The 12,684-nt window shown below is 39.0% G+C and overlaps 1 protein-coding gene across 3 annotated transcripts in view; it reads right to left on the minus strand.

Annotated features, from left to right (window-relative positions):
• Positions 1-12,684, minus strand: part of RNMT (RNA guanine-7 methyltransferase) — a 19,599-nt gene continuing 6,915 nt past the window's right edge. For all 3 annotated transcript variants that reach the window (XM_074576565.1, XM_074576568.1, XM_074576566.1), the window contains 7 exons: positions 12,192-12,307; positions 10,071-10,252; positions 9,297-9,461; positions 8,039-8,156; positions 5,723-5,824; positions 3,396-3,429; positions 1-1,792 (listed from right to left, as the gene is read on the minus strand). In XM_074576565.1, coding sequence (XP_074432666.1) covers positions 1,755-1,792; positions 3,396-3,429; positions 5,723-5,824; positions 8,039-8,156; positions 9,297-9,461; positions 10,071-10,252; positions 12,192-12,307 — 755 coding nt within the window. In that variant the 3' untranslated portion in view covers positions 1-1,754. The remainder of the gene's footprint in view (positions 1,793-3,395; positions 3,430-5,722; positions 5,825-8,038; positions 8,157-9,296; positions 9,462-10,070; positions 10,253-12,191; positions 12,308-12,684) is intronic.

Here is a 12,684-nt window from a genome sequence, read left to right on the forward strand (position 1 = left end):
TGGATTTCCCCTCTTTTTATTATTCTGATTTCTTCCAAAAATAGCATAACAATGAACTTTCAAATGAAATCTGATACAAGAAATCTAACAAAACTAGCTTTGACACACACAGTTTCAATTAAACATTTCAGCATTTCTAAAGTGTCAGCATTTTTCAGCTAGTTTCATGAGTACTAATTCTAGCAGACAAGAGTCTTGTTTTCTTAATTTCAGCAGCAGAACTGGCTGTGATTCTACTGCTTTGGTGAAGGTTTTTTTTTACTGTATAGAAGAATACCTATACAAAAAATCAGGACTATGACCTAAATACAGGGGGAAGGCAATACAACTACAAACTCAAATAATTTGAATGCTTAGCTCTGTAACAGAAACGTTCTTTCCTAGGTTTATTACAGCTTTTCAAAATACTCGTGTACCATCAACATTTCACCATTTCATCTCTATGTAAACTATACTAGCCAACAGCTACTGTCAGGCCAAGAAGGGAGGGAAAAAACATGAAGCACTCGTGCCCTCTCAGTAGCGGATGGCTACAAGCACATGGAAAGCAGACGAAACAGCATGTCAGAAATCCCTAAATCCAGCTCTAAGAGACTGACGGGCAGTTAAGATGGTAGTTAGGCAGACTTCTGTCTATTGATATCATTGGATTCTACTCACAAAGTATTGGGCTCTAATTTGGGGATTGCTATCCACACGTACTGGGGTGCGTACACACATTCACAGCCCTCCATCCCAGAGTGAACTTCTAGTATCCTCAAACGTTACACAGGCTCTCCTTCTGGTTCATGATCCAGCATGTTACTGTGTTCCTAATGCCTTAAGGACTGCAATGAGTTCTCTATCACCACTAATAGCTCATCCTTCTGCCAAGCCCATTTGGAATTTTATGACACAAGAAGCACAGTCTAAGATCTGTCTAATATGTTTCAGGAAACATTAAAACTACCAAAAATTCAGGAGAGTCTTTAGTACAACAGAAAATACTCAGTCATCTAAGTTCAGCAGCTGTTATTGGTTATCATATAGTCATATTTGGAAAAACAACATAGAGACTTAAAACTTTAGAAATTCACTTATTTCAGAGCAGTTTTGTACAGAACAAACTCGTTTAATCTTGAAAGCACCATGAAGTGACACTACATATCAGCAAGCACGAAAAACAGGAACATTGTGGGACTTTACCACATAAACTACAAATTGAATACCACTAAGGTAGATTTACACTGCAGGCCTGAGCACAGCACAGAGGTACTCAAACTGACTCGGGTATTATTTGCCACTTAGCTCTGCATGCAATGTAGACATACCCCATATGTCTGAATATACTGAGCTCTTGCAGTACAATATTTAGGCCCTCATTCTGCACCAAAGTCAACAGTCCTTTTTCCATCAGTTTCAGGAAGTGCAGGGTCAGGCTTGTAATCACAAACATACTTCTACTAACAAAACATTTATTTCTAACATAAAGTTGTGTCAAGTTCAAACATGAGTTTTGAGAGCATGCAGATTGCTTACAAATGCTTAAAAAGACTGGTTCAGAATCTTTCTTATATATACACACACAAGTCCATCTGTCACAGACAGGCAATGTAACTCAGATTCATGAGCTTGCTCTAGTTTTCGGTAGTGTCCTGCACACTTCTGATAATTAAAAAATAAAAAATAAAAAAATAGTTGCCACAATGGATTTCTGACCATTCCAACTTGCACATGGATATGATCTCTTCTTGCTGCACCCAGTATGTGAAGTTTCACAGTTGCTTCTCAAATGCAAATACCAAGTAAATACCTAAAAAAGAAAATGCAGTATTTAAAGTTTCAGCTTCCTCCTCTGCCACTTGATTAAGTTTTCAAAATGTAAACAGGTTGATACTCTGCCCGAACAACCTGTTAGCAGGTTACTGAAATGCTAAAAACTGGTATGGTTTCCCAATGAGTAACACTAGTGTTCAATTCCAGTACGGTTTAGACATGTTTTCACAACAGAGCTAAGAATGCACAAAAGCAAAGTATTTTAAATACTACTGATATGTTTAATGCAACATTAATTTCAGTTCATGATATTAATGAAATGTGAATGTAATTCATAAATTACTATGCTATTCTACACATAATTAACATTCACTGGTGCATAAAAAGTCGTATGCAACAAAGTTTAAAGACTCCTTCACATACACAGTAATGGACAATTAGGGGTGAAATGATCAAGTTCATTTTTAATTAAGAAGTGAATAAACTCATGGTACAGAATTATTAATTTTCTCTTAAAATATCACGGACAAAGAAGAAATATCTACAAACACTAGATGGCATTTTCTCAACTCCAGGACAGCATGATTCTAGAAATGAATGCTCATACAGTCCACACCAGCACCCTTGGGAAATACTTATTTGGCATACAATCAACACCAGCTATGCTTCATACCAGACAGATAAGTTAAACCAGTTTCTTGAGACCGTGACTCTTAATTAAACATTTATGGATTTCCACTTGATCTCAGCTTTTGTTTTAATGGATGAGGTGCCATAGCTACATTGCAAATCTTTCAAGACAAGCCTCAGAGAGAAAGCAAAGTGAAGTTCCATACAACACGCAAGCTGTGCTTATATCCTAACTATCAGAAGCTTTGTACTCCACATCTCTCTGAAACAAAGGGACTACTAAGAAAATACAGTCATCACTGAACTTTTAAAGGTACAAAAAGCCCCTCTCAATTAGATTAATAGTTTATATAATACTCTTGACATTGCTGGAATAATGTCTACCTTATGATTCATACCTTGAAAAAATAGATAATAACTTAAGAAAGTAAACACCTTAACTAAAGATTTTTTCATTCATTAATTGAACAGCATTTTTTATTTGTTTTTAAACCACTAACACAAGTATAACGGTCTGCAAAATGCAAACACTGGTTGGCTGCAGTTACACAGAAGTTAGTAATAATCTCTCTGGGAGCCAGTTTTTATCCTTGGAATTCTCAGTCCCTTGTATCTGAGTGTTATTAAACTTAACATTGGAACAAAAGCATGTCAAAAGTTTCCCATGGCACATGCTCACAAAATTTCAAAACATATCTAACAATAGTGTATCCTTTTCAGTGTCCGAGGCCCTGACTCTTTTCTCCTCCCTTTATAAAACATTCAAATACTTCACCATCCATGCTTTAATTACTTCTTCCTGAAACACGTATCACCACAGGCAAAGAGTAAGGTTTCGGTCCCTCTCTTCCCAAAACAGATTTGTATTATTTTTGATGAAAGTATGTCCCAACTGGAGTTTGTTTCATAGTTGACTGATTGATGTTTTTTCTTCCATAACCAACAGGCTATTTTACACACTTTCCATAGCAGTCATTCAGTCAATACTGAGTTTTCAAAACAATACTTACTTGTTGCTTCCCATTCAGATTTACTCAAGGTTCCCTAGAAGGGGACAAATAAAAAAAAAAATTTAGAAATCCAGTTTCAACAAAAAAAAAAGTGAGGAAACAATAGAACACCAGTTTAAGTCATGATTATCAATCTTTCACAGACCAACTTCTAACCACCCACACTGGCTGGCTATTTAGGGATGAGAAGAGCATTATTGTAGACCACAGATACTTCTAACTCCAATAACTAGGATGGTAAGGAATTGGAACACCCCAGATAATGGAACACACCTAAATTACACAGATATAGGAGAACGGGACAACAGTCTGTTGGGCTGAATGCCTCTGCAATGCAGAGGCACACTGGGTCCCATTACGACACAACAGTGTGACCTGACCTGGCTCAAGCCACTCTCCAGCCCAAGATGCCCATCACTTGTACAGAAGAAGAGGCCCTGTATCATGGTGCTGCCACCTTTCCCAGGAATACTGCCTGCCTCCACCTCGTACCTCCCACCCTGCAGCCCACAAACACTCTATCTGCAGGAGACTAACTCCAACCGAGCTCACACACTGTGAAAAAACAGCCTGCCTTGCAACCTAGGAAACCTACTCCTAGCTCAGCATTTCAGATGAAAGCAGAGCAAGTACACAAGTAAAAAGCAGCTGCCATTTACTTTACCAATTAAGAAGCATGAGGTAACAACAATAAGCTCGTTTTCTGCTCTGCCCACTCCATTCCCTTTTAGTGAGTCCTCACTGGGGGCATGATTTAGCCCATATGCTACCCACTGACCAAATGATTCATCTTTTAAAACACTAGTGAAAAAAGGCTTGTTCAAGCAGATTTCTTCTTTGCCACGTGACACAGTAATTTTCTTTTTAAAGCTGACCAGCCTCATGTTATACCTATGACAATAAAATAGGATGCCATCCATCAGTAACTGCATATAATTTTACTAAAACTACAATCTTTACTCAAACTAGTCTCCAATTTTGGTTCTCTCTTGTCAAAGAGCTTCAACACATAAAAAAAGACCTAAAATTCAGAGTGAAAGAGCCAACATTGCTGATCAGGAACCATTCAGCATGAATAGTTAGGTTAAACCAAGCCTTTGCAATGTTGCCATCCGGCCTAACTCCCCAAATGCACAGGGAGAAGCAAACCCACAGCTATATGCTACCCTGAATAGCTAGCCTGGCTACAGATGGAGAGGCAATAGCCACATGGCAGCAGTTCCTGGGGAAAAATCACAGCAGACATTGCCTGTCCTCCTGCTCACTTCCCAGGAACAGCAGCTGTACAGGCTCCTGTCCATCATGCACCCAACTCTGAGATCGATCCAGAAGAATGAAAGGCTGGGAGGGGACCAGCTGCAGATAACTCCAACATTATCATGTACTCCTAGGACTACAAAGAAAGAAAAACCCTTTATAAAAACATGAGAAAGCCAGCAAGCTCAGAAAGCCACCATGTGCATTAGAATACAGGACTAGAAGCAGAAAAAAAACATATTTAATTGGACCACTGATCTAAAATCTAATGTGACCTCCATTAAAGATGGATAATTATTCTTTTATTTCTGAAGTCATAAATCAACCTGCAAAACAGGAGAAATGCAGAAGAATATATGACAAGATAGCAGACTAAGTTTTGTACAAGGTAAGATTATAATAATCACAAAGAAAGTTTCTTTTCATTCCAGAATGTGAACAGAATACTGTATTTAATAAAATGGAAGCTGGAAACATATAGATTTAGTTTTATGCATGTAGGCCTAGTCTAATTCTAGGAGTTCTGTTAAAAGATTAAAATAATGAAGACACAGCAAATTCTAAAAAAATGGCATTTACAGAACTTCAATAAAATCGGCCAAGAAGGGAGTTGGATCTTCTTCACCCAAAAAGACAACAGAAAAACAATGTTCAAGATTTCAAATACATATGGTATTATGAATAAACTTTTCAACTCTCCCATCAGATTATTAAAAGAAGAAAGCTAAAGCTTTAAATTGTTACTGTGATGATCCAGAAACAAGAAAATTCTTCAAATTAAGAAGAGTTATGTTAGAACAGCTGCCAAGGAAGATGGCGAGACATTCTTTCCCTTTTGCACTGCTGCAAATTTCTTAATAGCTACCAAATTAAGTGAATTCGATTCTTTGAGTATGGGGTATAGACTAGACGAAGTACTCAGTCCTGCAGCTCTGCCATTTTTCACATGCACAGAGACATTCATACCTTGAATTTCACTGTAGTTGAAACGAAGAAGGCACCACATGTCCAAAAGATCAGGACCTCAATTTTAGACACCACTTGCTCTAGTGAAATAAGAAGGAACTTACCAATGGCAACTTCGCTTTGCCATCTTTGATGAACTCTTTTGCGTGCTCATAATCATCAGGTTTAACAGAAACAAGCCTGGAATCACCAAATGTAGAATATGGCTGGAGAACACAGAAAAAAAGTAAGAAAAAATATATGAATTGCCTAATAAGATACATTAATCACATCAGTCAAGGGTTTGTCACAACATAGTAATTACTGATCTCTGTTCTGGGCTAAGAGGATTTTAAATTTAAATCTCTCCTTTACAGCACCTACAAGATCAGGTCTGATATTCTCTACTTCCCAGAAAATCTGACACACAGGATTTATAAGTTAACTTTTATTCTTATGTCTCCAAAACAGGAGAAACAGTACTAAGAAATGAGCAACTGTCAGATTTCAAGCGAAATGCTTAAAATGCTTTAATAACACACAGGAGCTGTAACAGAAGTATACAACTGATTCTTCAAAACTAACATATACTTACACTTATTAAGGATCCCAGTTACTGCATAATGGTCTGTACTTAACAATGTAGTCCTCAATTGTAAGCGGCCACTAATTTAAGACAACTCGCACTTTCCTAAGAACAAAGCTGATATGTCAAAAGCTGTGTCACCATGCTTCTGGAAATATGTGTCCATACAAAGCACTGTCCCTTTCAGAGTCAACAAAGACAGTCAAGTCCGCTTGCAGCCGTGTGGCTCAGTTTAATAAGCCACCAGATACTTGACTTGATAGTTTTGAGGGAAGCACAGAGAACTGTAAGTAAAACCAAAGCCTCAGAGATGCCATTGAAAAGCTTCTCTACAGATGCTGAAATCATCCAGGGTAAGAGCTTGAAAATAAAATAAAAAAAGGCAAAAACATTGGGCAAAAACATAAGCTGCTACAGGTGCCATTTCTTCACAAACATGGCCTGTCCTTTTATTCCTACAAAGACTACTTTCTGTCTTTTCAATCCTTGCACAAAGATCCAGCTTTCAGTCTCTCTGCTGAGGAAGAAATCGATTATGGTTGCCACTCTCACACCAGGCATGATTCTTGTCCTTCTGCTTACTACTTAGTAAAAACAAAAACTTGCCTCAAAACTGATATCTTATCTACAAAACTGAATCACTCTATTGGGTGCTGATGGCAGCAGGGGGCTGCAGAGATGGCCTCTGGGAGGAAAGGCTGGGTCTCCCATGCCAGACACAGCCGGTTCCACTGGCTCCAAGAGAGCCACAGCAGGGCACAGCTGAGCCCCTCAGCCACAAGTGGGGCGCCTCTGGGAAAGCCTATTTAAGAAAGCGCAAAAAACCCTGCCCAACAGCAGTGAGAGAGAAGAGAGGAAAAACGTGAAACTACCCTGCAGACACCAAGGCCAGAGAAAGAGGAGGGCAAGGAGGTGCTCCAGGCACTGGAGACGAGACTCTTCTGCAGCCCCTGGGGAAGACCACAGTGATGGCAGATTGTCTCCCTGCAGCCCATGGAGGACCACAGTGGAGCACATATCCACACTGCACCCCTTGGAGGACCCCGTGCTGCACTGGGTGGACATGCCCTGAAGGAAGTTGCAGCCTGTGGAGAGCCCACACCAGAGCAAGTTCCTGGCAGGAGCTGTGGCCCATGGAGAGGAGCCAAACAAGGGGCAGGTTTTCTGGCAGGAGCTGCAACCCTGTGAGGAACAAATCCACACTGGGGCAGTCTGTTCCCGAAGGACTGCATCCATGGAGAGAACGCACACTGAAGCGGTCTGTTAAGGACTGTATGCCATGGGAGAGACCCATGCTGGAGCAGGGGGAAAGTGTGAGGAGAAAACAGTGTCAGAGACAACATGTTATGGACTGACCACAACCCCCATTCTACATCCCCCTGCGCTGCAGGGTGGGAAGAGGAGATAGGAAGGTCAGGAGTGAAAGAGTGAAGTTGAGCCTGAGAACAAGTAGTGGGTGGGGTGAAGGGGTTTTTAGGTTTGTTTTTGTTTCTCACCATTCTACTGGTTTTTTATTCATAATAAATTAAATTAACCTTCTCTAAGTTTAGTCTGTTTTGCTCGTGACGGTAACTGCTAAGCCATCTCCCTGTCTTTATCTTGACTCACAAGTTTTTTTTCTTATTTTCTCCCCCATCCTGTTGGGAAGAGGGAGTGAGATAACAGGTTGATGGTGTCTGGCAGCTAGTCAAGGTCAACTCACCACAGTCACACTTTCAGCCACAGGAGTTTAGTTCTTCTATTGGTAGCCCTTAATTAATTGCACAATGTTCACAACAGGAATTTCAATTATTGCATAAATAATTAACAAGATGTAAAATGCTATTTAAATCAAACAAATTAACTCCATATTTACCTCCAAGGCCTGCATTCTCCTTAACAGCATTTTATGCTCCTCGTTCTTGATTTTTTCTTCATAGAATTCCCGAAATGTCATTTTGTAGACTAATTTCATACCATGCTTCTTCGCCATTCTGTCAAAATAATAAGCTTAATTAGGGAAGCCACAAAATTATTGTAGATTTATTTTCAAAGGAACAATTTTAAGCCACAGTGACATCTTATGGTATTCATTAGGATTACACTCTTTCTAGAATTCGTGTTTTTAGTAAACACATTTAGATGAAAAAAAAAGCACTAACATCAGAAACTGTACTTTTTTTTTTTAACTAGGAAAACAAAAATCTACACAGAAGTCATTTACAAACATTTTAATAGAAAAATGCCTCTTCTCCCAACACAGAGAAGTAAGTTCCATCTGAACTTCCAGACAGACTACAGTATTTTCCCTGCAGTATCATCACCCTGTCACGTCAGATATTACGGATATACTTAGAGAGAACCTATTTCTACTAGATTTAGTGCCTTACATCTCAACGCTATGCAGACACTGCGGTCATAAAACACTAAAGTTACAGGTGTCATTGACAGATACTGGCATTTTTAATAGAATGAAACTTCACTACAAATGAAGTGTGTGAAAATATACAGGTTTGAAGGGAAAGCCTAATACTGTCTAACAACCATACTAAGCTTGAATGGCAGGAAAAACCCCAACATGGAAATATTTGTCTGTACCTCAGGAGACGCACTGGGAAAGGCAAAATATGAATTCACACAGAGGTACTGCAAAACACATGCTCACAGATGAAGAAGATTTAGAGGAAGAAAAAATAAGTTGTAGGAAAAATGCTACAAACACCCAAAGAAAGTTGGAGAAGACAACAAAGACGCACCATGATGGAGAGGATATACAAGAAGGCTTGCTGAAGGACAACCCCCTAAAAAGTTAAAATTAAAGAAGAAAAAGTTGACAGCACTAAAGGTTTGTGGACAGACTGAACACATCAGGTACAGATATTCTTGTGCAAGACCTAGTTTAAGTCTTCACAAGTTCTGACCAGAGCACCTTCAACTGTGTGCAACAGACAGATTACAGTTGTGGATGCAAATGCAAGAAACCTCTTCATTTGGAGCAACAACAAAAAATGAAGAAATTAAAAATATAATAAGAAAGGCAAAATACAATTTTCTTCAAGTATTATGCAATGACACAGAAGCTAAACCTATGCTTATTATGTTTCACAGATTTCACTGTATAATGTATAACTTACTCTTCCAGTAATGGAAAGTAAACCAAGAACTCGGGGACATCAACCACTTCTTCCAAGTGGAAATCGTACTTGCAGCCAAACAAGGGATATTCTCCCTTCTTTTCAAATTTTACGTTGTACACCTCATTCCCAAATGAATTTGTTTCTGAAGCTTCAAGTCGCTTTCTATAAAATGAGATAAAAACAAACATTAATTGAGCAGCTTTTAATTTAACAAGTAGAGAAAACTATGCATAAGAGGCCTGAAAGTGTCTCTCCCAGTACTACAGCATTCAGTGATCTTTGTAGTTTCCCATCTTCCTTATCTAATAAGGCAATGAAACAATGAAATGAAGAGAAGCATCATCCTAGGTTTTAACAGTTTATCATTCCTATACAACATACCAAGGACTAAACGGACGTAGAAAATTAACCTTTAGCCAAGACAAAGTCTACATGGACAAGTCCAGCTTCTTGGAACTACCACAGCAAAACCCTGAGAGTTATTCCCCAGGCTGTCGCGATTTTGCCCGTACTTAAGTCACTACAGAGGATTTATGTATGAAGAGCTACACTCTATACCAGAAGAGCCACAAGTGCAAAAGACAAGGACCAGTACAGATTTACCTGTTTGAGTCAAATTCACGAGTAAGATTTTCCTGACTAGAATCCAAAAATTGTTGCCAAAAAAATTGCTTTTGTTTGCACAAACTTATGAGAGCACTGTAAGACCAACTATTACTTAACAATGCTTCACAAGCTTTTGGAAGGGCAATAGAATATAAAAGTACTTACACAAGTTCAAAGCTATTTGGAGTTGTGCCAATGAAATACCCTCCAGGAGAGAGGTTCCCACAAGCGTTTTTAAGCATCATATCAGCCTGCTCATATGTCTCAAATGAGTAATGGTAAACAAATTGACAGCTGCAAATGTCAAAGCGCATATCTGGATCATTGTACTTGGAAGACAAGAGATCCTGAAATAGATTAAAAAGAAAAAAAAGTAATAAGAGCTACAGAAACAAGCATGATTCACTTACGTCTTTCAACAAATACACTAGTACCATAATCCTTTGACGTTTGTCCCTTCAGCCCCCATTCCTTCAGAAGTTCAATGAGAACAACATGAAAAAGCTAAGAGGTAAAAGGTAAAAAGTGTCCTCTACTACACAGAAAACCATACGCAACATTTGGGAACAAGAAGAATACACATGCACATTTCAAAGTTATCACGTCTTCAAGTTCTTTTCATGTTGTCAAGTAACACCACTACACCTGAAAGGCCAAAACTCAAGGTTAGTTACCTAAGAGTTTCCAGAGATATTTTACTGCTGAGGGTTTATAACAAGCCACTGTTTATCTGGAAACAATTACAATAAACGAATTTTCAGTTTCCTAAGTCTCTGTAATAAGAACCGACCCATTAAACATGTAATTGAGAGGAGAAGGGTTTGTTTTAAATATGGCGATTTGCCTGCCTGACAAGTTGCATTTGTCTGTATTCTCACACATACATACATGCGTACCAACATACTCCTCTCCACCTCAGACCAAGTAACCAGTAATTCTGCAGAACTTGAAGCCCTTGAAAATGGTCAGGTTAAAGCTTGCCACAGTTTGACCCTGTACTCAGCAGTTCTCTAACTCTTCTTGGTCAGGCTTCTTTTACATAATACTAGTTAGCCACCATAAGACAGGAGCACAAAAATTCTCCCCAATGCTCATGATACGCATTCCATACTTAAAATATTTCATACTTAACAGTCCTACCCAAGTTTCTCTTCTTTCCCAGACTTCTCATCCACCCACTCACTCCCAATCTCTACCAGTTCATGCCACATACTGTCAGAAGTCCTGTATGGGGCAAGGCAAAAATGGACACTTCACATATCCATAGCAATTTTATCTGTTCATTTACTTCCCCCTCCACACTTTGAGAAATAGAGATACAGGAAACTGAGAAACAGAGGTGGGCAGAATTAGACAAGCTGTGAGAAGAAGATTTTGCATTATATACAACATAGGTGATAGAGATACAAAGGCAGGAAGATGAACTTTTGTGTGCACAGACAGACAGAACAGAATGTGCAACAGAAAATAAGTGTGCACGTAAGACTGAGCTGTAACAGCAACACGAAAATATCCCTTTCTCTCCTGGCCAAGGCTCCCTCCTCTCTACCCTGACTGTAATTTTGAGCCGAGAGAGGTGACCTGGAACCTGCAACAGACTGTATTCCTCAGAAGAAGGAGAGGCAAACAAGAATTCAAGCCAATAACCCTCCCTGCAAGGCTGGGAAGAACAGTTTCAGCCTTTCCATAGACATGCTAGAACCAGGTAGGTTCTGTCCCTCAGCCTGCATCAGCAGGGCACTCTCAGGACGCATTTCCAGGAAGCAAAAGCAGTGCTGGTTACAAGACTGTCTCATAAGCCTCAGCAATGTATTCAGTATTGCTTCCAGACAGTCTTAAGATATCTGCTCCATCACACCAGTTTTGAAGATATGTATTACAGTAATGCTGCTAGAAAAAAAAAAAAATACTAGGATAAGCAAAATGTAAAAGTCAAATCAGAAAACATCCTTTATTCATTCCAGCATAAAACACACATTCACCAAGATGGTTTCCAACATCCCATGCTGGCTGCCAGAACCCCAGAAGCAAGTGCAAGAAACTGAAAGCACAAGATTTATTATCTGAAAAAGACATTTAGGCTTCAAGAATGTTACAGTGTAAAACAGCAACAAAGTGCATTTAACTATGTCTCAGTAACCTATGTGGTTGATTTTCCTGGTAGTACAACAATCTGTTCTTAAGAATATACATGCCCTAAATATTACAGCACTAGCATCACTTCCTACGCTTGCTTAGCACAAGAATTTTAAATCTCCAAAATGTTATAAAGCATAGGAACTGTACCTTGGTACTATCTGCTTGTATAAATTCTGCATCAAAAATATGTTCATTATAACGACATCGGGCTTTCATGTCTTCATATCGCTGCTTGCACTGTTGCACAGAAATGTCGGCAATATCTAGAGAGAGAGAGAAATTTAAAAAAAAAAGTGCATATGCTGCTCCCCAGAAAAGAAAAATGGAATGATCACTGGAACACAGCAGACCCATTACAGCAGGGATAAAAGCTGATCTTCAGTTACACTTTGATGGGAACAAACAAACTTCTTGACAAAAATTTGTAGAGAAGGAATTTAATTTGTAGAAGGTGTTTGGGATTATAACTCTGTCATTTTCAGTCTTTACCTCAGGCAAAAGTTGTAATGTGAAGATTTTAGAAAGCTCCCATCCTCAAAAGTGCAAAGCAAGCCTCCAGAATTTCAAATAACGGATACCAGGTGATTGATACTAAGTGCTGTTAGGATTAAGAGTCTAGTATGCATTAGCTAAAACAGTT

The sequence above is a fragment of the Larus michahellis genome, chromosome 2, assembly GCF_964199755.1.
Source record: "Larus michahellis chromosome 2, bLarMic1.1, whole genome shotgun sequence".
In the NCBI taxonomy this organism is placed as follows: domain Eukaryota; kingdom Metazoa; phylum Chordata; class Aves; order Charadriiformes; family Laridae; genus Larus; species Larus michahellis.